Genomic DNA, 25,879 nt, shown 5'->3' on the forward strand with positions numbered 1-25,879 from the left:
TCCTTGAATCGCGAACACCCCATAGAATATCATACATATATTCATCAGGATTTCTTGTTATTCCTGTATCCAAAATAATTTTTTTTTAAAACAGGAACCCAATAAAATTTCTTTTGAATTTCTAAAAGAGCCTTACCTTTTCTTAACTTTATAATTTTTTCATTATTTAACATTCTAATTAAATCTAAAGTTGTCGGTTTATCAACATCAGCATAATGCCAATCTTTTGTTGAAAATACCTCATTCTTATGTTGTAGAACATATTTATTAAAATACCGAATACCCTTTTCTTGAAGGTATGCTTGGACACAGAAATGATAATTTTCTTGAAGCCTTCTTGCTGTCATTTATGTATTAGAAATATATGTTTGAATAATATTATGGCACGAAACACCTCCCCATCTTCCCATGGTTAAATCATTTTGTATTTCCTTACTTATTATATATAATCCTGTTTTTTCTGTTTTCATGATATAAACAAGGGCAAAACCATGATTATATTTACCCTTATTAAATTCTTTTATTTGTTGTTTACTAATCGTGGCCCCACAAAACTCATTCTCGATACCAAGTGGATAATATTCTTCCTTACGAGACTGATTTAATTGTTCCAAGTCTTTGAGGTTAATTTTAAATGACCAATTATACCCTAAATCATTCATATCATACCCCCATTGTTCTATTCTCATACAAATGATACGCCCTTCTTTATAAAAATTTATTTTAATTCGAACTGTGAATTCTGTATGACCTGGAGATAATATCAACACTTCTATATCTTTGGAATACACGGCGGTTTTATTTAAAGATATATATATATATATATATATATATATATATATATATATATATATATATATATATATATATATATATATATATATATATATATTGTGATAAATCGCTTAATTTCACCAAGTCATTTGCGTCAGTCGGGCTTGGATAATTTTTTAATTTATAAGCATTTTTCATGTTTATATTTGTTAGGGTTAGGGTTAGGGTTAGGGTTCAGCCTGTGCCTTTGTGTAATAATTTGATAAATCAATATCCAGTTCTTGAGATGCACCAAAGATAGAACCATCTTTACCAACATAAGTCATTTATATTAGATTAAAAATAATATCATAAAATTTTTTATTTTTGTTGAGTTGAAATAACACATATAGACATAATTGACCACAACACTTAAAATTTAATTCTTGGACTTGAAATGTTTGATAAACACCATTCTGTAAGAATTTTATGACTTCAACAGGTGGTGGAAGACCAAAACTATCAAAATAATATTTGTCTTGACGATCAAAAATTCAAACCCAATGAGAACCGTTCCCATTATTATCTTCTAAGTTCATAATAATATTCTTTGTATGTTTCGGCACATTTGTTAATTCATCTCTCATACAAATAACCACATTATGAATTTTTAATTTCTTACAATATTTGACAAGTTGTAAATTTGATGTTGTATTCTTTCCAAATTCTTTAAACCACTCATCAATGCTCATTTATTTATTAGAAAGATATAATCCATTACCTCTTTTCGTTAATTTTACACCTGCTTGTTCTATAGAAGAAAGCATATCTCCAACTAACAATCTCGCTTTATCAGGCAGACCTTCAAGTTTTTCAGCAAAATCTACAATTACACCACTTCCACTAATTTGTTTCTCCAACTCTTTGTTATGTCTTTCCAATTCTTTTTGAGCCTGGAGTTGAGCCTTCCTTTCGTTGGCAGTTTTCACCTCTGTTGAAATGCCACCCGTCAATGCTCCAACCGCACTTAAACCAGCAAATAAAGGAATTAGAAATGGGAGAAATCCTCCACTCGTCTCTCTTATTGAATATTTTTTCAACATTGGTTTTGTCATTTTAATTTTAAGTGAGCCAGTGTCATTCAAGATTTTAACCTGTTCTCCTGTGAGCAAAACATCAATTCTTACTGCTCCTTTTCTCTGAATTTTATTAACGTTAATCGTACAAGGCTTTTGATTTTGAACACAAGATGATAGTTTATGAAGATTGATTTGATTAACATATACCCCAGTTGGTACTTTGCCACTCATTTATTGAACAAAAAATTATGTGAGACTAATCATCACACCATTATCTGTATTAATCTGCAATTCTGTTTCTTCCAAAAGCAAACAATATGTATCAACTTCTTCACTCTCTCCTCTTTCACTGTATAGGGAAGTATCCACTCGATTAGACTTTATAGTTTCCTTTTGAGCGCTCAGGTCAAACGCATAGATTGTATACAAACTTTTAAATGCTGTCATATCCAAAATAGGTTCTTTATTTCCATTACTTTCACACACCTTTTGGAAAGACTTGGATGCTTCAGCAAAATCATTTTTTTCCCAATTAATTTCCAATCTATCTCGTGGATAAAATGTTCCATCTAGAGAAACGCGAAGTTGTTTCACCTTCGCATTATCACTCAATGCATTATTCTTATCAGTCGCAGTATCACCATCTGGCTTTTTAAAAATGATCCACAGATATCGTGGCTTTCCTTCCAGAACACCCAAATTCCATGTTAAGTAGTTTGGTTGAGTTTAACGTGTTGACATCTTCTTTTGAGGTATGATACACTGAGTGGTTTCTTTGAGTTAAGTCTTCGATCCAACATCTCTTCTGTTTTAAGATTAGGAGTATATTCACTGATATACCAACTCATCTCCTCAATTACAAATTTATTCTGATCACCAAAAGCACTACCAACACCAAAAAGCAATCGATTTTCATTATCATTCCTTTGTAGTTGAAATCTAATTTTAAGACCATACAGAACTTTATCATGATCACAAAATCCAAATATACCTTTAAGAGGAACTGCCACAGTAAAACTATTTTCTGCTTTTGTATCATCATTATACATTCCTTTCCTTTGAGTATATCCAGGATCTGTGTTTGTTCCCGTTGACATATCAGGAATAAAACCTTCAACAGACCCCTTTCCCATTCTATCACTGAATGTATAGAGTGTAAATTTCATCATTTCAGATACAGCAGAGACATAATCAACAGCTTCAACTTCTTGTGTTCCAATATACAAACGCACACTATCAAACATTTTCCAGAAGAAATCATTTACAAGTGTAGCATTTGTGTTATTCCCAGCTTTAGTGAATTTAAATTTACACAACAAGAAACTTTCGGAGAGATTCAAATAGGTTTGTTGATTATTTATTTCAAAACTTTTTGTACCATTCGTATTCCAGTCTGTTCCAGTTATTATATTTACCTTGAAGTAATCTTCTTTTTTAGAGGAGTTTGAGATAATAGTCATATCATCCAAATCATAGATACTATCAATTGCTTCCATACTTGTATTTATTTAGGAAAAAAAGATGTTAAAACTTTTGAAACCCTGATCCAAGTATTTGAATTATTTTCTGTCGTTCTTGGGGGGACAACTGAGTTTTGCCTTTCTTAATTTCTTTTATTGCTTGTAATTTATGAGATTCCTTCTGAGCATCTTTTATGCTCTTTACAGCACCTGCTACATTTCCCACAGCAGAAGCAGTTGAACCAATTAGATCTTTATGTTTTAGAATAGTTGAACCAATACCCATGAGAGTATCAATTATCCCATCTCCTCTAAATTGATGTCCAACACCCCTTTGTCTCTTAGGTTTATAGTATCCTCTACCAAGATACATACCTTCACCCTTGTAGTATGGGGAAAGGAACATCCCATCCCCTGTAATTATTTTATATTTTCCCAACTCGTGTTTCCTCACAATAACCATCGTATTTGTTTATTGGAAAACTTCACGGAGGTGAATTCTGATGGATATAACTTCTCCATTAAAAGAAATCACACGATTATCTTGGTCGGTTATCCTAAAATTTACTCTGTGTATGGTGTTTCCTGACACAGGGAGATAAACCAAATTTTTGGGTTCCATATTGAATTTATAACCAATTGGGGTTGAGTATGCGCTGAATGAAAATATTGCATTTGTTTTTTTTTCTATCATTATAAGCACCATCAATCAAATCACAGTGAATTAACACCGAATTTATTCCTGAGGATATTTGAATGACATTATCACTGTAAAACGTCCCATTCGTTTCAATCTTTTTTGAGGAGAAACCCAATAACTCTCTAAATGAATTATCAATTGTGAAATCAACCTTGTAGTTATTTTTAACTTTAATCGTTGATTTTGAAGTATGTTTTTGAATGTCTATAACAATATTTTTTGGTTCATCACCCTGTTCTTTCATAAGACGAGCAATTTCGGAAGATATTTGAGAAATCTCATATGCTCCGGGTGAGACTGTTATCGTTTTGTATCCACTTCCAGGATTATAACTAAACTTGTCATTTTTATCAGTCATATTAAATAAGGTATTATAAGTTTCCATGGACAATAAAGATGCCTCATATTCTTTTGTTGGGTCAAGTTGTAGTGGGTATGGGAATGAAGATGTGTGGTCGCTTGTTGTGAAATTGAAACTAAGGATTGTGCTTCTCATCTTATTTAATATGAGATAAAATGTCTTTATATTGATTTTTATCAATTATTTTCATGTTCATCAACTGGTCTAAAATGGCTGATGCTTCATTAAAACAATTGTTATTTCCAGCCTTCTTACTACCTAACAACAATAACAGTCTATTAACTAATTGGAATGGGTCATTTGGAAGAAAACTAATACCTGAACCAAGGATACTTAAAGCCTAAATAATGTGTTTCTCCTTCTCATTCTTCCTACTTTTACTAGAAATACTAACCCTATAATTTAGAGTGTTCAGCAGATCAATATATACTCTATCATCATTATTTTTCATATCCAATGGTTTATCAATATACTTTGATTCATCCCTCACAGTTGAACCTTGTCTTCCATCTTTTGTGAGAAGAAACATTAATCTCGGAGTTAGTTTAACAGGGGGTTGAGCAGAACCCAAGAACCTTAATTCATCATTAAATATCAATACCTTTTCTTGAACAAGATGAAATATTGCTGGTTGTTCTGTTGGAATGAGTCCTGCTTTGGTTTTTGAATCCGCTGAATATTCATTGTTTTGAAGAGCATTCACAATATAATCAGGGGGTTGATTAATCTCTTCCAGTTGTTGAAATAAACCTTCATCATCATATACCTTTAATTCTCCTAAATGCTCTAATTCTTCCTCCGTCATTTGATCAAAATCTTTTCACATTTGAAGTTTTTTAGGAGTATATTCTACTGTGAGAACTGTGGAAACATCTTTCATTTTTTCTTGGGAAGTTTTTAAAAGTGGTTTAAAAAATTTCTCTTGTTTTCTTTCAAATGCTTCTTCGCCCATTAGTTTCTGTCTGCGTTTCTTCTTTATGTCTTCCTGCTGTTTTACAACTTTTGAAACCAACTCTTGATGTTCCTTAAATCTTCTTGCTCTTTCTTTTGCATCCATTTATTTATTGTAAAATATCATTTAATGAATTGTAAAGATCAACAGGGAAATTTTCCTTTTCTTCATCATTCAAGTAGATGTGTTCAAATAAATCCTTTTCTTTAAATATTTCATCAAATTCTTTATTAACATTAATGCGAGTTGTAATTTCTTCTTCACTCATACTTGCATCTCTGCTTTTCATACGTTTGCGTTGAGTTTCTTCATCAACATCAAAACCGAATGATAAAATCTTCACTCCGCTCAGATGTTTAATAATTAGTCTCGTTCCTTCTGGATTAGTTTCTAATATCCCAAGACCACCAGATTTTAGTTTCCTTAACTCACTCTTGCAATGTGAATATTTTGTTGTACCAAGAGAAACCTCCTCAAATATTTGACCTTCATTCCTCAATCGCATATGTTCCTCCACTGAAATATAGTGATAATCTTCACCTTTTACTTCTCCAGGTCTTATTGCTCTAGTTGTTGTTGATACAATGCGTATCACGGGGTGTTTTTCAAGTAAATTTACAATATTCTCATTTGTACTACACAAGAACCTTGATTTATGAAAGTTTTTTCCAGAAGCAGATTTACCCACAAGATTTACAATAATTGTTGTCATTTATATATGTAATTGTTTATAAAACAAAAAATATATCCCTTAATATCTCATCTTGTTTCACAACAATATATTTATATTTTTCAATCGTGTGCTTCATGTAATCCTCAAATTTCTTTTTACTACATGATGTAGAACAATTATCTCTCCAAAAATTATTGATATCTATTGAATTTAACTTGAATAAAATAAAAGTATTAGCATTGTTTCTGATGGAACGACGAGGAAGTTGAAAGTACGATTGACTAAGATAAATACAATTACAAGAAGAATGTCTCCCTCTTGTGTCGTAGCTGGTTTTGTGTAGTAATCTTGTGGAGTAATCATTTAGGTTTTTTTGACGTTTAAATAAACCGATTATATCTTCTTTTTGAAGACCAGCATTAAAACCTTGTGAGAGTAGTTGATACTCTGGTTGAAAACTCGACTTTGTGAAAATTATTAAATTATCATAATCTAAAAAGTTGGGAGTGAGGAGCATCTTTAAAAGTAAGCAGGTTTTTCCACATCCACTTGAACCAACTATGAGACATCTTAATGAATTTGGGAGATTTTTATGGTTGTTAAATTTTATCTTATTTTCCCAAATGGGTAAAAAATCATTCATTTATATATTTGGAAAACAGGTTATTTAATTTATTATTGGCTTTTTTAGAAACTCTATATTTTATCCGAAGTTCAGGTTTAATTTCAAGATAATCCATTATTTTATTTATACAATAACTTGTGTTGATATTTCCCTGAAAATTACATCCATGAATAATATATAACAACAATCCTTTGAACATTTCTCGAATATGTTCAGTTTCTTCCCTTGTAAGGAAAGGTGTGTTATCACCCTCATACTTTACATTCATTTCTCTAATCAATCTTGTAAAGTAATTCAATTTTGGTGTGAATCTAAAAGAATTATTTTCCTTTTTATATTTTTTATTATCATTAATGAGAAGATAATCACAGAATATACATTGTTTATAGGCTTTTGACTCTGTGTTTAATCCCTGTCTTTCACACGCAGGACAATTCTCAAATTTGTCATATGGAGAATCAGGAAATCGAGCATATTTATAAAGTAAAACTTTACTTAAACTGAAATTAATCTGTACTTTCAGTTGTATATTGACTCATATTTAATAATATTACCTTCGATATCAATATACTTTTTTTCATTACCAGATTCAACGACAATATTTTTTCTATTAAAGGTAATTTTAAAATGATCGTTAACTACTATTGAACGAAATGTCATTTCACCTGATATATTAACATCCTTTATTTCATCAGGATTTACATCTTTAGGGTTGTTGAAAAAAATACAAATTTCTCCTTGCATATTACAGATGGTCTTATCTTTTCTTTCTAAAGCTTCATCCATAAGGTTTTTGTTTTTTGATACTTTTTCTTGTTTCATTGCTTTTTCTAGTTTTGAATATATTACCAGAAGGAGAGGAGAAACTTTTGTTAGAGATACTTTAATTGATGTTCTACCATGTATACTAAAAGCCCTTCCACTGAAGGAAATTGAAGAACTCATATTATTTACCATAATTGTTTTTATCCAATAGTTGTTATATTTATCTTTGTTCAATTTTACATCCTTGACATATTTCTCAATATCTTTAACAAATGAAGAGATTGATTGAAACTTGTCTTTTGTGTCTTGAAACATTGTATTTATTAAGTGAAAAAGTTGGAGGATAAAATGGTTTTAAGCACAGATTCACCTGTAAAATAAACGAAATTTTCATCAAGAAAATTTTAGTTGAAGCAAAGATTTATTATATAAATATGGTGAATACAATGTACTGCGATGTTTGTAATCACAAATATAAACATTATAGAAAACACCTCCGAACCAACAAACACACATTTAATCTATTTCATAAAATATCTCCTCTTGAGTTGGAAAGAAAACATTGTGATATCTGCTCAAAGGATGTTTTGAAGAGTAGTTATAATAGACATCTTCAATCACAAAAACACAAGAAAATGAGTTTAAAGTAAAGGGAGACTATTATATTGAAAACACTGATGGGGCATTTCAAGGGCATATAAAAACAAGGATTTTTCAATTTGGAGAACCCGGCCCATCATCAATAGCTGAATCAATTGAAATCGTGAAACCTGATGTTGAAAAAGTTATTAAAAAGACATTAAAAGAAATGAAAACTTTAAAGTTTTATATGGGAGTGAAAATGAATATGAAAAGACAAGATGAAGAACAAACTCCTTATATGAGAACAGATCTTCATTTTATAACATCATTTCAAGATTTTTTGAATAGTGGGGTTTATGAAGAACTATCAAAACAAGAGGAGGATGTTTGAAGAACTATCAAAACAAGAGGAGGATGTTGATAATACAGTGGTAGGAAGTGGATTCAATATTTAAAAAACCATCTTTTTAGATATACATATTCTAAAATCAAACCCTCTTAAAGCTTCTTCTTATATTGAATTACCAAAAGAAATAAAACTAAAGAAGGCAGTTGTTAATATTAAGAACAATGATAGTATATGTTTTCTCTGGTCTGTTCTTGCTCACTTTCATCCACCAAAATGTAATTCAGAAAGAGTAAAACAATATATGAAATATGAGAATACCTTGGACATTAAAGATTTTAAATTCCCAATGCCACTAACAGATATTCCTAAATTTGAGAAAAAGAATAATGTTTCTATTAATGTATATGGATTAACGGATACAAACAAAGTTCAAATATTAAAAATTTCAAACAACGATAAAAATGAAGAAACACACATTGATCTTTTATATTTTAGTGTTGGAAATAATTCACATCACACATACATCAATAATTTATCAAGATTAATCTCTTCTCAGGTATTCAGAACAGCAAACAAAATATATCCTTGTAAGTGATGTCTTAATTCATTTCATACAAAAGAACGATTAGAACAACATTCAAAATATTGTAGTGATCATAAATCAGCTGTAATTACAATGCCTAAACCTGGTGAAAAGATTTCTTTTGAAGATTATAATAAATCTATCATGCACCCATTTGTGATATACGCTGATTTTGAATGTAAACTTAAAAAGATAAATACTGCTTCTCCTAATCCAAAAGAATCATATACAAATACATATCAAAAACATATTCCTTGTGGTTTCTGTTATTATATCAAATCATCTGTTGGAGAAAAGTATAACAAACTTGAACATTATAGTGGGAAAAAAGCTTCACAAGAGTTTGTAAAACGATTAGAAAAGGATTGTATAAGACTCACTAAATTAATGAAAGAAACAAATGAACCGATGAAATTAACTAAAGAAGAAAAATTAGAATTTAGAAAGAACAATATCTGTCATATTTGTGAGGGGGAAATTAAGGAGTCTAAAGTTAGGGATCATTGTCATCTTACTGGTAAATATAGAGGTCCCGCTCATTCCTGTTGTAATCTTAATTATAAATTACCTTCTTTTATTCCAGTCTTTCTTCACAACAGCGCCAACTATGATACACATCTATTTATAAATGAACTTTCAAAAACACCTGGGAATATTTCTGCCATAACAAACACAAGTCAAAAGTATATTTCATTTACAAAAATGATATTCACAAAACCTTTAACTCGTATTAGGTTTCTAGATTCTTACAAGTTTATGGGAACACCACTAGCCTACCTCGCATCAAATCTAAGCTCCACGGACTCTTTTCCAAATCTTAATTCATTCTTTCCAAAAGAGGAAATTCTCACTAAAGAGGAAATTCAGATTAAAGAGAGAATTCAAAGTAAAGAGGAAATTCAAATTAATGAGGAAATTAATGAAGAAATTCTAACTGAAGATGAAATTCTAATTATAAAGAAAATTCGAACAATGAATGAAATTCTAACTAAAGAGGAAATTCAGATTAAAGATGAAATTCTGATTAAAGAAGGAATTCTTACGAGAGAGGAAATTCAAACAAGGAATGAAATTCAAAGTAAAGAGAAAATTCTTACAAGTAAGGGAATTTATCCTTATGATTATATGGATTCATTTATGAGATTTAAAGAAACACAACTTCCATCAAAAGAAAGTTTCTATAATAACCTTTATGAAGAAGAGATAAGTGATAAGGAATATAAACACGCACAAGAAATATGGAAAATATTTAAGATAAAGAACCTTGGAGAATATCATGATTTATATCTAAAAACAGATGTTTTATTGTTAGCTGATGTGTTTGAAGCTTTTAGATCACTCTGTCATAATAAAAATTGTTATGGATTAGATCCTGCCCACTATTTCACAGCTCCTGGTTTAGCTTGGAGTGGAATGTTGAAAATGACAAAACAAGATATAGATTTAATCAGTGATGTTGATATGCTTTTGATGATTGAGAAGTCCAAGAGAGGTGGAATATCACAAGTATGTTCAAAAAGATATGCTAAAGCAAATAATAAATATCTTCCAAATTATGATAGTGAAAAAGATAGTAATTATTTGATGTATTTTGATGCTAATAATTTGTATGGATGGGCAATGTCTCAATCTCTGCCTTATGGTAAATTAGAGTGGGTGGAAGAAAAGGATTCTGAAAAGGCTTTGATGAATATTGTTATTTCTTCTCAAGAGGAATTGAATGACGAAGAAGAAGGTTATTATTTTGAAGTTGATTTGAGGTACCCGAGTGATCTTCATAATAAGCATAAAGACCTTCCTTTTGCATGTGAGAAAGAAACCCCAAAGAAAGAATGGTTCAGTGATTATCATAAAAGTTTTAATATTGAAGGCAAATCAACAGAAAAGTTATTAACAACATTCTATGATAAAGAGGGATATGTTTTGCATCAGAGAAGCTTAAAACAGTTTTTGAGAGAAGGATTGAGAGTAGCTAAAATTCATAGAGTTTTAAAATTTAAACAAAGGCCTTGGGTGAAAAAGTATATTCAATTCAATACAGATATGAGAGCAAATACAAAAGTAAAATTTGAAGGGGACTTTTATAAATTAATGAATAATGCTGTATTTGGAAAGACTATGGAAAATGTTAGAAACAGGCAAAACATTAGATTCGCAACATCTTGGAAAGAAGCTTCGAGATTGATAAATAAACCAAGTTTTGAGAGAGAAGAGGTTTTTTCAGAGAACTTTTCTGCAATTCATATGAAAAAGGAAAGTATTGTAATGGATAAACCAATTTATATTGGAACAGCAGTTCTTGATTTATCAAAGATATTGATGTCTGATTATTTGTATCATGACTTAAAGAAAGAGTATGGTGAAAATGTTTCATTGTTGTATATGGACACTGATAGTTTTATCCTAGATATAAAAACTGGTGATGTTTATAAAGATATGAAGAAAAATATTGGAGTATATGATACAAGTAATTTCAGCAAGAAGAGTGAGTTATTTTCCAAAAAGAATGAAAAGGTTATTGGTAAGTTTAAGGATGAGTTGGGTGGAAAAGTAATGAGTGAGTTTATTGGATTGAGAGCAAAGGCATATGCTTATAAGTATGGTGATCAGATTGATAAGAAGTTAAAGGGAATAAAGAAATATGTAATAAAGAAATCAATAACTTTTAGAAATTATTATAATTGTTTGATGAATAAGAAAGAAGAATATAGGAAAATGAATACAATAAGAAGTTATAAACATAACATATATAGTGAAGAAGTAAATAAAAAGGCATTAGGAGCCTTTCATGATAAGAGATTTATTTTAGATAATGGAATAGATTGTGTTCCATATGGATATTGTATGATAGGGTGAATAGAATAGATTGTGTTTTAACGATGAGAAGATGGGTTAGGGTTTTTTAAGGGCTACCGCCGCGTTTTTTTGCAATATTTAAATGGTCAAACCAAGTATTAATCAAACTAAAGAGTGGAGAAAATCTCAGTCTTGGTATATAAATGGAAAACATAATGAATGTGAAAAATATCAAATAAGTCTTATTGAAAAAATAACTAAAACAAAGGTAAATAAAACAAATAAGCGAATCAATTTAAAAAGTAGTAAGCTAGAGGATGTAAAGAAAAAAATGAATATCCTTGAATGGACTGAAAACTTTGATGGTTATCAATTGAACAATGAAAAAACAATTTACTATAATCTCAAAATGATATGTGGCTCAGGAGGTGGTCAAACAAGAGCATTAAGAGAAGTTTATCATTTCGTAATGGCACAAAAGGGGTATCTTAAAAAATATAAAGATTCAAATATTTTGTTTTTCAATATTTTAGATGGGGATTATTGTGCAAAGAAAATTAAACTATTGAAGGAATTTGAGAATGAACAAATCTTTATAGGTTCAATGAGTGAGCTAAACAATATGCATCGGTTATTTGATAAAGAGTGTCCCGAGGCTTAGACGTTTTAGATATTTCTTTCGAATCACCTTTAACAAATCTTTATCTTATTACATGGATTATTTGAAAAAAAAAGTATCCCCAGGTTAAAAGGGGAGACAAATAAATATACCGTGGGATAAAAAGGGGGTTTATTTTTAAGGAAAAAAAATATGAATCGCTGAAAATCCCCCATTCATTTACATGGGGAAAAGTGAGCCAGAACCAGTATATTCACCCTACATATATATATATATATATATATATATATATATATATATATGTACATATACATATATATACATATACATATACATATATATATATATATATATATATATATATACATATACATATACATATATATACATATATATATATATATATATATATATATATATATATATATTTTACTTCTGGGAGGTGTGCAAACCAACAACTGAACCTATACACCACCATGGTGGACAAAAAAAAAATAAATAAAAATTCACATAACTCGATATTGTGTGAATATCGATATTTTTAGACCTCTGCATGCGCTGTACGGATGCAAGAACTCTTAAATGAGGTATCATCCAGCATTATACACGCTGTGTTTATGATGTTTACCCCTTTCAGACACAAACGTGCAACTTGCATTTTCGATAGACAGATTGACAGAAAGAAATAAAGATAGACAGATCAGACAATATCTATTTATTACTTCCACAAGTATGACATAATTTTGTTTCCTTCATCCCCACACGCACACTCGATGTCTTGGTCTCCCCTCCTCCATTTGGCTTCCTTCTCAACTTGTGTTTCCATTCTTTGCTCAGTCACTGTTTGCATCAAATCAAAAGGTCTCAGATATGTTGTTCCTTAAATGCCAAACTTCCCAATTCCCTCTTTTTCCGCACGACCATCCACTTATAAGTACTGCGTTCATGGTCATTAATACAAAAGAAAATAAGAAATAGGAAGAAACAAAATTGTGACAAATTCAGAAGTTAAACTGTGCAGCGTTAAAACGATTGTGATTCATAAGAACATGCCGAGACCAACACCCGACTGACCCCTCGACATACATGTTCTGTGGGTCAAATGGAACCCCCTACTTCATTCACACAGCTCCGTATAATGAAGAAATAGCACAGAAGTAATAATAACAAAAATATTGTGGGTAGCTGTTTTCTGAAAGCGCAAGGTTGCTTTTTTAGACTTGATCTGCTATATTTGCCCCGATTTCATTGGAACGAACTGATTTCTCGCATGGACTAACTTCACACCTGTTGCTTCAGGACAATTGTGGAATCCAAAACTCTGAAGATCATTGATATCTTCCATTGATAATAATCAGAAGCACAAGGCCTGATGCTTTTTCTTCACAGAAAGGCTGGAGATCTGTTTGTTATCTTGGGTCTCTCCTCAGATTTTGTTTCGTCCACCAATTCATCCTTCCGTCCTTCCAGTTCGCACGCATTATTCCAGCAAACCTCTTCTTGTGAAACTTCCAAAATCCAGACTGACTGCTCACTTCCTCTGATTATGTTCTTTTTCCAGGATTATTTCTTCCAGGATTTCTACAGGATGGGGTATTTAATCACAGAACAACCTAATAATGCAGAAATAGATGAATTAAAATGACATTTATATATTTCTATTGCATGAATTGCATGAGTTGAATCACGTGTTCTTGCATGATATTATACTTCCCTTTTACGAAGCCCGGATATATCGATCCAAGTTTGGCCAAAAAAGTACAAGAGTCACATTGAAGTCCAACAGCCCTGCCGTACACTCATTTTCATGACTGGAAAATATGCAACTGGAAAAAACTGGAATAAATAAATAAATAATGAAGTTGCTTGGAAAACTATTCAGCTCCTGAGGTCAGTACTTGGTGGAAGCACCTTTTGCAACAATTAATGCGATTAGTCTTTTTCTGTAGGTATCTACCAGCTTTGCACAGTGAGATTGTGAAAAATTTGCTCATTCTTCATGTGAAAATTGCTATCGTTCTGCCAAGTTTGATGGGGATCGTCAATGGAGTGCAATCTTCAAGGTCAGGTCAGGTTACGTCAGGTGTGGGAGCATCCGGCGGAGCAGCGCGTCGCTACCTCCACTTTCCACCAGCACTCCAGGGGCCTCTGTCTGGCCATCCCTCAGAAAGATGCCTGGCCCATCCCCATCTCGTTGAGATGTTGATCAACCTGCTGCAACTATGAAGCACATGGTTGGCACATTGGCCACCTCCACTCATGAGACTCGCTCGCTGAGAGAATCTGGTGAGCAGGATCAGTGACAGGAAAACGAGCCACGTGTCCATACATCCGCAGCTGACGCTCCCGGGCTATGCAGGTAACAAATCTCATTTGACTCTCTCAGCAACTGCTCGTTGGACATAACGTCCAACCAGCAATAGCCAAGGATTCTCCGAAGAGACCTGGTACAAAAGGGATGAAGTCTCCATCTCAGATTCCTGGTCAGAGTTCAAGTCCCACATCCATAGAGCAAGACTGGAAGCACCAAGGCCCTGAAGACTCGGACTTTCGTCCTCCCGCACAGGTACCGGCAGCACCACACCCCATGATTCAGTGAATCCATGACTCCACAGGCCCGACTCAGACATCTATTGACCTCTGGCTCACAGCCAGCAGAGACATGAATATCCCTGTCAAGGAAAGTGAATCTCTCCATGACCTCAGCAACCTCACCACAAACAGGTACAGACAAGAGAGCAGCATCCAAGATGTCATTGAACTTGATCTTGAGCAGCACCAAGATCTTGACATTCCCAAATGATGCACCGCAGCTTGATTTGTCCTCCATCCTCCCCAGAATCCAGTCCATACAAGTGCTGAAATGTGTGGGGGCCAGCACACACCCCTGTCAAACTCAAGGAAATACTAGAAATACAGAGATGCCATCACCACATCTCACAGCACTCTCAGTACCAGAGTAGAGGTCAGACATCATATCGATCAGTTTTGGTGGCATCCCACGAAGACCAAGAATCCTCCAGAGAGCATCCCGAGTCACTGAATCAAACGCTTTACAGAGATCAACATAGGCTGTCAGCAGCCCCTGCCGAAACTGTCGTCTGTGTTTGGTGAGGACACGAAGAGCAAAGATACAGTCAATCATTGACCTCTTTGGTATAAAGCCTGACTGCTCTGGACGCTGGTGCTCAAGCAGATGGTGGCGAACCCTATCAAGAATTATCCAAGCAAAGACCTTGCCCAGCAGAGAGCAGCATCACCCCTCGGAAGTTGTTGCAGACCTGGTGATCACCCTTCCCTTTCCAGAGAGGGACAACAAGGTCCCTCTTCCAGTCAGTTGGGATGATGCCTGTGTTCCAGGCAAAGCACAGAACTGCATGCAACGACACGAGTACAGCATTTCCACCAGCCTTGAGAAGTTCAGCATGGATGCCACAGATCCCTGGAGCTTTACCCCATTTCAACCGGTTCACCGCACAAACTTTGTTTGTGTTTCCACAAACAAAGGTGCATCACAGTTGATAGGAGGGTCAGCAATAGGGATAGTTACACCCCTGACATCCAACTCGACAGCTGGTGGATCAGCCTGGTACAACCACTCAAAGTAACTGGCCCAGAAGTCAAGGACTTCTTGCAAAGTCAAGGAACTTGGTGCTATTCAGGTTCACAGTTCCAGACCCATGGGGACCAACACACATCTCATAACCATCCCTATCTGTTTCAGTTGATGCATTGAAATCCCCCAAGACTAGAAGAGTATCTCACCTGGGGCGCTGATCAACCACAGACTAGAGTGTGGCATAGAATGCATCCTTCATGGTGAGATCACTCGTCTCAGTCGGAGCATCGACAGAGGCCAGAGAAATGACACCCAAGGAGTGACGAATCTTTAGTCTCATAATATGCTTGTTGACCGGTGTTACCTCAATTATCATTGGAGTCAGCTTACTGCACACAGCTACAGCAACTCCTTGGGCATGTTAACCATCAGAGCAAAAAATAAAAATAAATAAGCCCCCAAAAGGGTCGAATAATAATAATAATAATAATAATAATAATAATAATAATAATAATAATAATAATAATAGTCATGAAAATCATTTTAACAAAATTATAAATTTGTCTTCTCCATATTCCCATAATAAAGCTTTGTTGAAAATTTTATGATAAAATCTCAAATGGTAAAAAATTAATGGCTCGGACAGACAAGCATGCACACACGCGCGCGCGCACACACACACACACACACACACACACACACACACACACACACACACACACACACACACACACACACACACACACACACACACACACACACACACACACACACACACACACACACACACACACACACACACACACACACACACACATACACACGTGATGACAAAACACCTTCTGCTGTGCGGGGGACGGGCTCATAAGAACTTAGCAAAATTAGACATCACATTCTTATTTGAATCGTTGAACAATGAAAATAATTGCCCACAATCAATAAAGAAAATAAGAAGCAAACACAATCATGTGCGTGTCATGTGATGTTCATTTGATTGCACCCATTGATTAAAAGTGCAAAAATCCAATATCCAGATAAAAGGAATGTAATCATGGATTCCGAAAAAAACAAATAAAATGAATCAAAGGCATTTGTGAATTTCAGGTGCGTCCTCACGAATACATGAAAATGAAAATTAATGCACGAATATTGAAAAAACATCCTTAGTATGAGCGCATTAGTAAAACTGCGTGCGTGTTTATCAAATTTAGGAGAAAAAAAAAATTAAAATTGGCTGGGAAAATCTCCATTATCATTATGTACGATTATCTTCATTATTATTATGTTCCATTATCATTATGTACCATTATCATGATTAACATTATGTACCATTATTATTATGTACGATTATCATTATCACAATCATTATCATTCTGGACCATTATAATTATCATTATTATTATCAATCTGATCATTATGTACCACGAGAAACACCCGCTCCCTTCGGCAGCAACCTAAAGGGGGTGTCGGGGTGTGGAGGGGGAGTGTAGGGGGGGAGGTGGGGAGATATTGGGACAAACATATTTTGTGTCATGGCTGAGAATCCCTGCAGTGGAAGTCCGTTGATGACTTACACTTTGGCATGTGTACAGGCGAAAACTGTTTCTCTTATTAGTGAAGGTCAGATACAGGGGACCGGGGGGGAGGGGGGATATATATATATATATTTTTTGTGCCCACTCCCTGACACTTGGTACCTGTGGTCTCGAGATGTCTACATGTGTGCATGATTTGTCACAACTCCTCCACGAGCCGAAGAGCCTGTAAATTAAAACCAATGCTCGTTTTTTTGAGATTAGCCACACCGCAAGGTTGCGCTGTTTCCCCTATTCTGTTTTCTTCAGACCAAAGTTTTCTTCAATCTGTGGTAGTTGTCCTGACTGTACTTTCTCAAATACATCGATGATACAGTAATCGGTGGATGATACAGTATAGTAATGAACGAGGAGTGTGAATAAATGAATCAATTTCAGAAGTTTGTAGATTGGTAAGTTCGGCATCATTTACTTCTCAACGTCAACAAGACAAAGGAAATGGTTTTGATTTTCACCTCCTGGCAGGAGACCATGACCCTTTGTTCACTCAAGATCATAGTAGAGAACAGGTTTCTGGGTACAAGTATATGGGTACAGGCGTCTGAGCACAGTGATCAATAACAAACTGAAATTGAATAGGAATTATCACTTGTTGGCCGGTAAAGCAAACCAAAGATCGTACTAGTTCAGGAAATTGAAAGTTTCATGTTGATAAGAGTATTTTTGATATTTTCTATCAGCCTCTAATTAGATGTGTTCTTTCTTTTCGGTCGATATGCACAAATTGGTAATTGAGATTGAAACGAGAGAGATTAATTCAAACAAATCTCCCTTCAATTTGTACTTTGTCTGACAAACGTTTTGTATTGAGAGTTCAAAGGATAATACAAGGATAATCACTGCCACTCCACAACCATTTGAGTTTCAACCCTTCAAACGTCCGCCATTGTGTTCCACGTGCGTTGCCACTGTCGGTTCGGACAATCATTGATACCGAATGCGATTCACCCGTTTCATCACAAGGTGACAATGGTTTGTTTGACGCAGTGCATATTTTAGGTTATGTTTTGCCACCATTATAAATTTGTGTTTGTGGAGTAACTGATTTATAGGATGTGTATTACAAGAACATGTTTATAGGAACATTTTAAACTCGTTTCTTCTTTAGATTTGAAGAGCAGGTTGCAGGTCACCAAACATGTTCTGAAAATTTATCAATATGATTATATGTGCATTAAATAGTTCGATGCAAACAATTGTGGTTGCCTAACTATTGGGAAAATTGATGAAATTTAACTCCGAAGTTGTTATTTCTCGAGGCTGTTGAAAAACACAGCCGCGTGCCCATATATGGATGTTGACGTCACGTTCTCCAAAACAAAGCGGACGCTCACTCGCTCATTGAAGAAGTGTCCAGTTCAGAAGGCCGTTATTTCGCTTTTTTGAGCTTGCAACTGTCCATATTATCCGTTTTTATTTTGAATTATTGTAGAACAAAGTTATTTGGATATTTGTACATCATGCCTCGTACGTGTGTCGTCATGTTTTGCGAAAATGGCTGGAAAACGAGTAATCGCTCCCACCGATTTCCGAAGGAATCAAACATTCGCCGGCAGTGGATAAGATTTGTAAAAAAACAAAACGGGCGAATTTTCCCCCAAAGAAAACGGGTAAAGCGGACCCTTTGGATAGACTTGTCATTTGTGGTGACCATTTCACAGCCGAGGATTACGAAGGCATAAACACATCTGATCACCACTCTGTGAATATGAGTTGTTGGTTGACAAGTTCTCCAGATACTGCTCTGTCACAGAATCAATTGTTGAGTTTAAGTGAGAAAAACCTTGAAATGTATTCTTAAAGAGTCCATGGAAAAACACATAAATAAACTTTCTGAAAAACACAAGCATGAAAAAATTTCTCAACAAATCAACTTATTGTTGATTAAATTACTTTTTTAACAGCATCAGCAAATTGGGCTATTTCATTTTAATTGTAAAAAATTGATCAATTTTCCACTTTTTTTTACTAAATTTGGTAGAATATTTCTAAATGAGGCAAAACATGTTTTTGTATTTATATGCCACAACAGTCTCTTGAAAGTTGGGGTTTGTTCTAACTGTTCACTTTCTCTGGGGTCAAGCTCAGCTGTCAGAAAGACTTCAACGTTAAGGCTACGGTGTATAATATATTTGGGTCCATTATTGATTCATTCTATTTCTGACTCTTGAGTGACTAGAGGGTAAAATATTTATTATATCAAGTCACAGACGAATCAAACTTTACATTATTTTATGCATCAAACAAGAAAATGAAAATCTACAAACCAATCTGTCTGGTGGAGTCTGTCAGTGTGAAATGCCGGGCAGTCAGTCCTGCCACTTGTACACGAAATAGGCCGTTTTCTGGCACTTACAAGTGGCTCAAATTTATATGGCTCAGGGCCAGAAACTCCATCGTATAAATTCCCATCATCCTCCGACTCGTCCTCGGCAATATCGGAATGAACACACTCAATTTCATCGCCGCTGAAAGCACTCTCTGATTCGCATCTCGCCATTGTTCATGCGCTGTTTCCGAATGTTCACGAAGTTATCGGAGAACGTGACGTCATAGCATCTTCGGTAAATTCCGGTCTGTTTTTCGATCATTGACAAAAGTTTTGACTTCAAAGTTAATTTTAGCATATTTTGAGTTTCAAATGTAAGAAAATAATTGCCCCAACAATTACTATTAATGTGATTACAACCTTCGAATCACGCGGTCATCAGCGACCCAAAACCTGCTCTTTAAAGTGGATATGCTTCTTCTTGTCTTCTTCGCTAATTATCTTCATCGTTAGTTTTATCCTACTATCTTTTACTCCTCATTGTCTCCTTTTGATTTGTCATAATGTGTAAGTTTTGCTTTTGTTTATGATGAGCTATTTTTATATTCATATTTGTTAATCTGTATTATTGAACGTTTCCTTTTTTATTGAATTGCCAGTGGATATCAAATGTTTGTTGCCATGTTACTCGCAAATCCGCTTCGAGTCTCGGATGTTCGGGTTCAAACCCCGGCTGAGTTGTACCAAAGATTTATAAACGTGCCGTTTGTTTGCTTGGTGTTCAGAATTTAAAAGGAAAGAACACAGATGACAAACAACAGTGGGTTGGTAGCCATGGTGAGGAGGAAATTCCTCCTTAGGAAATGCCCCACTGAGTGCAATGAAAAAGGCGGTTCCATTGTTGTGACGTCGTCGGTACCCAGAGTACCTGGGAAGTGCTGGCACTTCTCCCAAGCCCAGTGGCCATGTTTGTCTTGTCTCACAACACAGTGTTATGTCATGTACTGTATGTTCATCTGTATGTCCGTGTGTGCGTGCGTGTGCGTGTGTGTGTGGAAGCTCCACCACGAGCATTCGATCATGCAAAATCAAATAAAAAAATTAAAGTAAAATGATTATCTGGAGCCACTTTGTCGAATAGTTTCCAAGTTCGATTTTACTTTTTGTTGTTGCTGCTGAACTCTGTTCACCTTCATTGCAGTTGTTTCCCATCTTGCCAGCAGGACAAATGCAGTCCCCACTCACAGCATGGCATTGTGCTCCATCACAAGTGCACTGTCGTTGACAATCTTCTCCATAGTATCCTCGCATACATTCTAAGAATGAGAGCACCAGGTTGAAGCATGGAACTAGTGATGATTAATCTTTTTGAAGATAATGTTGAGCAAAACTTTCCCGAAAACCTTCAGTGAGATCCTTATTCTGTTAGATTTTCATACTTTGAGTGCAGTCAGGTCCATGATAACCGGCAGGGCAAGTCTTTCGGCATGTTCCAGTAATGTGATGGCAATGCACGTCAGAGGTGCACGCACACCTTTGTTTGCAGCCAGGCCCAAAGTATCCTTTCCGGCATTCTGCAAACACTCATGATCCTGATGTCACGCACACACACAAACTGGAGATGCATACCGTGAGTGCAAGTAAATGTTGAGGATTTGTCTCGTAAATATGCCTCGCGTACCTTTATTGCAGGTGAGACCTTCGTATCCCGGCTTGCATTGGCACAATCCATTCCTGGTGTTGCACGAGGTACTGTTCCTCTTCGAGCATTTACACTCTTTTGAGCAGCCCAAGCCATATGTACCTCGTGGACATGCTGTGCACGGAGTTCGGAATGATCGAAGTGAGTGTACTTGTTCATAAACTTTGTGTTCCTCTTTAACGCACCATTGTCCAACTCCGATGGTTTTGAACAACCAGCTTTAGCTTTGTACTTTACAAAAATATGCCACTGATGATATCATTTGCTTGAAGCACAATCATGAGAAGAGTGTTGATTCATAGCATAAGGTCATATTTATCTTGGAAAACTATTCAATGATTTCACTGAGATATAATTAGCTCTCACTAGTTAAAATACCAGCCAATTGAAATAATTTGAATGGGATCTTATTTAGACCATGCTTGCCAATTTGAAAATGAACACTTTTATAAAGATTTTTTTCCCCCCACTGGGAGTTATTGCTTCAGTTGTGTATCAAACAGCAATTAAAACCTGCAGCCATTTGCTTACGCTACACCTTACAGGACGTTTGAATCAGTGATTGTGCCAATCACCGCGATCGAGAGGGAGATAAAGCTGATTTGGGAGATCATTATGGACAGACATCTTCATCCGTCCCAAATTTGACCCACATTTGCTGATTAGCTTTCGGCACTTCCTCCCCCACGTCCCATAATTAACCTCCGCCATCTTCGAAGATGGATGGAGGTCACTGTTTCCACCCCTTTCTGTTTGTTTGTTTGTTTGTGAACAGTATTACGGAAAAACTCCTCGACGGATTTCGACGAAACTTGGTGGGGGGGGGTGTGAGGTATGGTCCAAGGATCATGCCATTAAATTTTGGACTTGGCCCCCCCCCCAAAAAAATTGTTGTAGAAATTTTTTTTTTTGAATTTCTACATCTTTTAAGTGATTTCCAACACCCCCCCAAAAAAATTTACCCCCCCCCAAAAAAGATTTTTTTTGAATTTCTACATTTTTTTAGTGATTTCCAACCCCCCAAAAAAAAAAAATTTAGAGAAATTTTTTTTTTTGCATTTGTACATGTTTTCAGTGATTTGCAACCCCCCCCAAAAATTGTTCCCTCCTACCAAAATAAATTGTTTGCGAAACCCACTCAAAAAAAAATTTAGAGAAAAAAAATATTTTTTTTGTATTTCTACATATTTTAAGTGATTTCTACCCCCCCAAAAAAAAAAATTGTTAGAGAAAAAAAAATTTTTTGCAACTTTTTTTTCAACAACATTTCGATTTCTATTTTTTGCATTTCTGCATGTTTTAAGTGATTTCCACCCCCCCGCCCCCCCCCCAAAAAAATGGAGAAAAGAACTATAACTCTGTCAGCACTGTTGACATCATATTTAATGAATAAGATATAAGGTTCACTTGAGTGACCCAGCAGTATTGGCGGCGGAGGTTTTGCACTCTCCCAAGTGCTCCCCCTCTAGTAGTAGACTGCAGCCATATGCAATATGCCAAAAATAAAAATAAAAAATGAGGCAAATCTGGGTCAATGGAGAGAGGATGGACGCGTGGGGAGTCATTGAGACACGTGGTTCCGTCAAGTCGTGTCTGACTTCTGGTGACCTTCATGATCAGATTTGTCCAAACATCCCTGTCCTGCACTGCCTCCCGCCGCTCTGGCAAAAACAGCTTGGTTGCAGCCTTTATCCCGTCCATTCAGGACGTACACATCCTGCCTCTCCTTCTTCTCCTTCTTCTTCCCTCCACTGGACCCAGCGTTGTTGATTTCTTCAGACACGTTCTCTGTACGCGTGATGTGTTCAACCAGAGTATGACAGTTTCTGTTTTCACATCAGCACTTCAAATGCACATGATGCTCTAACTTCTTCAAGCAGCGATTTGTTCGTTCTTCCTTTAATGTTTTAACCAAGCCCATGTCCCCTCCCCTGAGGGGAAGAAGAAAAAGAAAACAAATAAATAAATAGATAAAAATCCCCCCCCCAAAAAATACAAAAAGTTTAAAAAAGAAAAAAAAAGAAAAAAAAATACAATGATAAAAAATAATTACATTTTTGCCTTTTCTTCCTTGGATCTTGCGTGGATCAATTTGTGTGGTGTTCACGCAGGCATGATGGGCTGAATGGCCTCCACCTGTGTTAGATTTCCTTGTGTGTGTTTTATTGAAACACATTTATTGAAACGCGCAGTCAGCAAAGGACTGTGTAATTGGAAGCAAAGGCTCCAACTTTAAAGATCGAAAGAGCAAATGCACATGCGGCAAAGAGCCTGTCGTGGAAGAAAAAACAGCTCCATGAGCAGATTCTGCAGAACGTGAAGTGCGTCTTTATACAACGGTCGGGATCATGTGTCGTTATCTGAAAAGCGAGACGCTAGCTTTGGCACGTCAGCACAAGATGAGCGACTCAGTGATAAATAATACAAATGTGCAGTCGTGACAACAATGTCAGCAGTGTTTGACATGAACAAGACAAACTTCTTGATTCACAATAACGACTGCGTGTCCTCTCTTATGAAACAGAGGAGATAACGACACAATCGAGTTTTGAAGTAAGTGCATTGGAACATCTGCAAGATTTACGACATCAAAGTACTGGAGAGATCGTAACAGCATTCCGTACAAATGGTTGTGAAGAAAGAAGAGCGGATAGTTTTTGTCAGACATATGATTCACACCGACAGAACCATCGAGGGCAAAAGAAAGCTGATGATGTCGTCGTTAAATGCACGAAGGACAAAGAGGGTCCGGTAATAGAGCTGTCCCATCACACAATAACATTTCAAAAAAAGCGACTGAAAAGGTGTTCAGGTATAAACTGTCGATTTAAACACAATAACCGTGGGACGTGCATGTTGTGGTCATCAGCTTTCACGATAGGTCTGGTGAAGAAGAACCTTAAGTAACAAGTTGATGACATCCTTGGTGACAACAGAATATCCCAACCGCAAAACAGAGTTGCGTTAAGCATTACACAGATTGGATTGGTCGTGATGACGTAAAATGCGGGAATATTTTGTCCAAGTACGGATAGATGGAAGGTTTTTGAAAGCGTCAACAAGGCGATTTGTGTTCCCTACAGTGTTCAAGTATATCATTCGATTGAAACCAAAGAGAAATTTTAAAGGTCGTAGAAAAATTACTCAGAAGTTTACTGCCATTGCTGCAGCGTCTTTTATACCACCTTATTTAACAAGTTATGTCAGTTCTTCGTCCCTGTTGTTTGTGTTCTTTATGACGTCCTTAAAAACAGTAAGTTTCCTGTTTGTAATGATTTCAATTTTGATTGAGTGCCAGACAAGGCAGACAAAAAATATATATATATATATATATATATATATATATATATATATATATATATATATATATATATATATATATATCTTAATCTTCATTGTGCATGTGTGACCGGAACGAACTCAGAGCCGAAGTTCTGGTGAACTGCAGGTTTGTTTTCAAATTGATGTTCCGATTTGTGATCAAAACACACCATTCAATTCCAATTCAATTGTGCAGAGGAATCGGTTATTGGATCTGTTTGCACTCCATCGTTGGTCCTCGCACCACTGAATTTGTCGTCAAGTACTCTGAGACATCTTGTGCAGCATTTGTGGAATCACTACGACCGAATGCTTCACCGCAGAGGGGTAAAGTGATTTTAAGGCCGCCACGTACACATTCAGTCCAAAATTGTGGATTTCAAATAAATTGAGCTAAAAAGGTTACGACCAAAAACTTATGAAGACTGTGGTTTGAATTGTTGTAATGGAGTGTATTATTCAAAAAAAAAAATACAATGGGACCATACTCTGTACAGAGCATCGGTGCTGCCAAAGCAGTCTCCTGGGCAATTGGACACAATCCTGGATGGGTCGCCACTCCGACACAGGATACCAGCATGCTGGCACTCATTTTGCCAACCTCGGAAGGATGACAGGCAGAGTCAACCCCACCTGGTATTAATTCAACAGTCAAGGGGATTTGAACTCAGGATCCTCGGATCCCAAAACCACCACCCTAACCATTAAGCCAACACCAGGCATAGTGTATTAGTGCTTGTTTCCATTGCTTTTTTCAGAACAATGGTAATAGTTTTATGAATATTATTACAATGTTTGCTAATTACCTTTGCCATCGAAGGTGGAGGGCGGTTATGTTTTCACCTTGTCTGTTTTCTGTCCGTGAGCAAGGTATCGGACGAAACTTGGTGGACACGTTGGGTGTGTGACAATAACGAGCCAATTGGATTTTGAAGGTCCGGACCCTGATCCGACCCATCAGTGAGATGCAAAAAAAGGTAAACTGTTCAGCTTGGTGCAGGTAAGCGCTCTACCGAGTGCCGTTCTAGTTCAAACTTGCGCTGTTCCGCATGTTCTATAGCGTGCATATATATTTGAAGTATCAAGAGTTGCCTGCACATGATGTTGATGGAAAGTGTGAATGAAATCGGTCTTGA

At 35.5% G+C, this 25,879-nt stretch overlaps 1 protein-coding gene across 1 annotated transcript in view; it reads right to left on the reverse strand.

The window, feature by feature from the left end:
- Positions 1-25,879, reverse strand: part of LOC147029162 (uncharacterized) — a 341,518-nt gene that overhangs the window by 51,366 nt on the left and 264,273 nt on the right. Inside the window, exons 16-18 of the mRNA XM_085880090.1 lie at positions 21,402-21,536; positions 21,160-21,294; positions 20,911-21,036 (exon numbers count right to left, since the gene is read on the reverse strand). Coding sequence (XP_085736216.1) covers positions 20,911-21,036; positions 21,160-21,294; positions 21,402-21,536 — 396 coding nt within the window. The remainder of the gene's footprint in view (positions 1-20,910; positions 21,037-21,159; positions 21,295-21,401; positions 21,537-25,879) is intronic.

This window comes from Eptatretus burgeri, chromosome 4 (assembly GCF_056783735.1).
Source record: "Eptatretus burgeri isolate ZD-2024b chromosome 4, Ebu_testis_v1, whole genome shotgun sequence".
Classification (NCBI taxonomy): domain Eukaryota; kingdom Metazoa; phylum Chordata; class Myxini; order Myxiniformes; family Myxinidae; genus Eptatretus; species Eptatretus burgeri.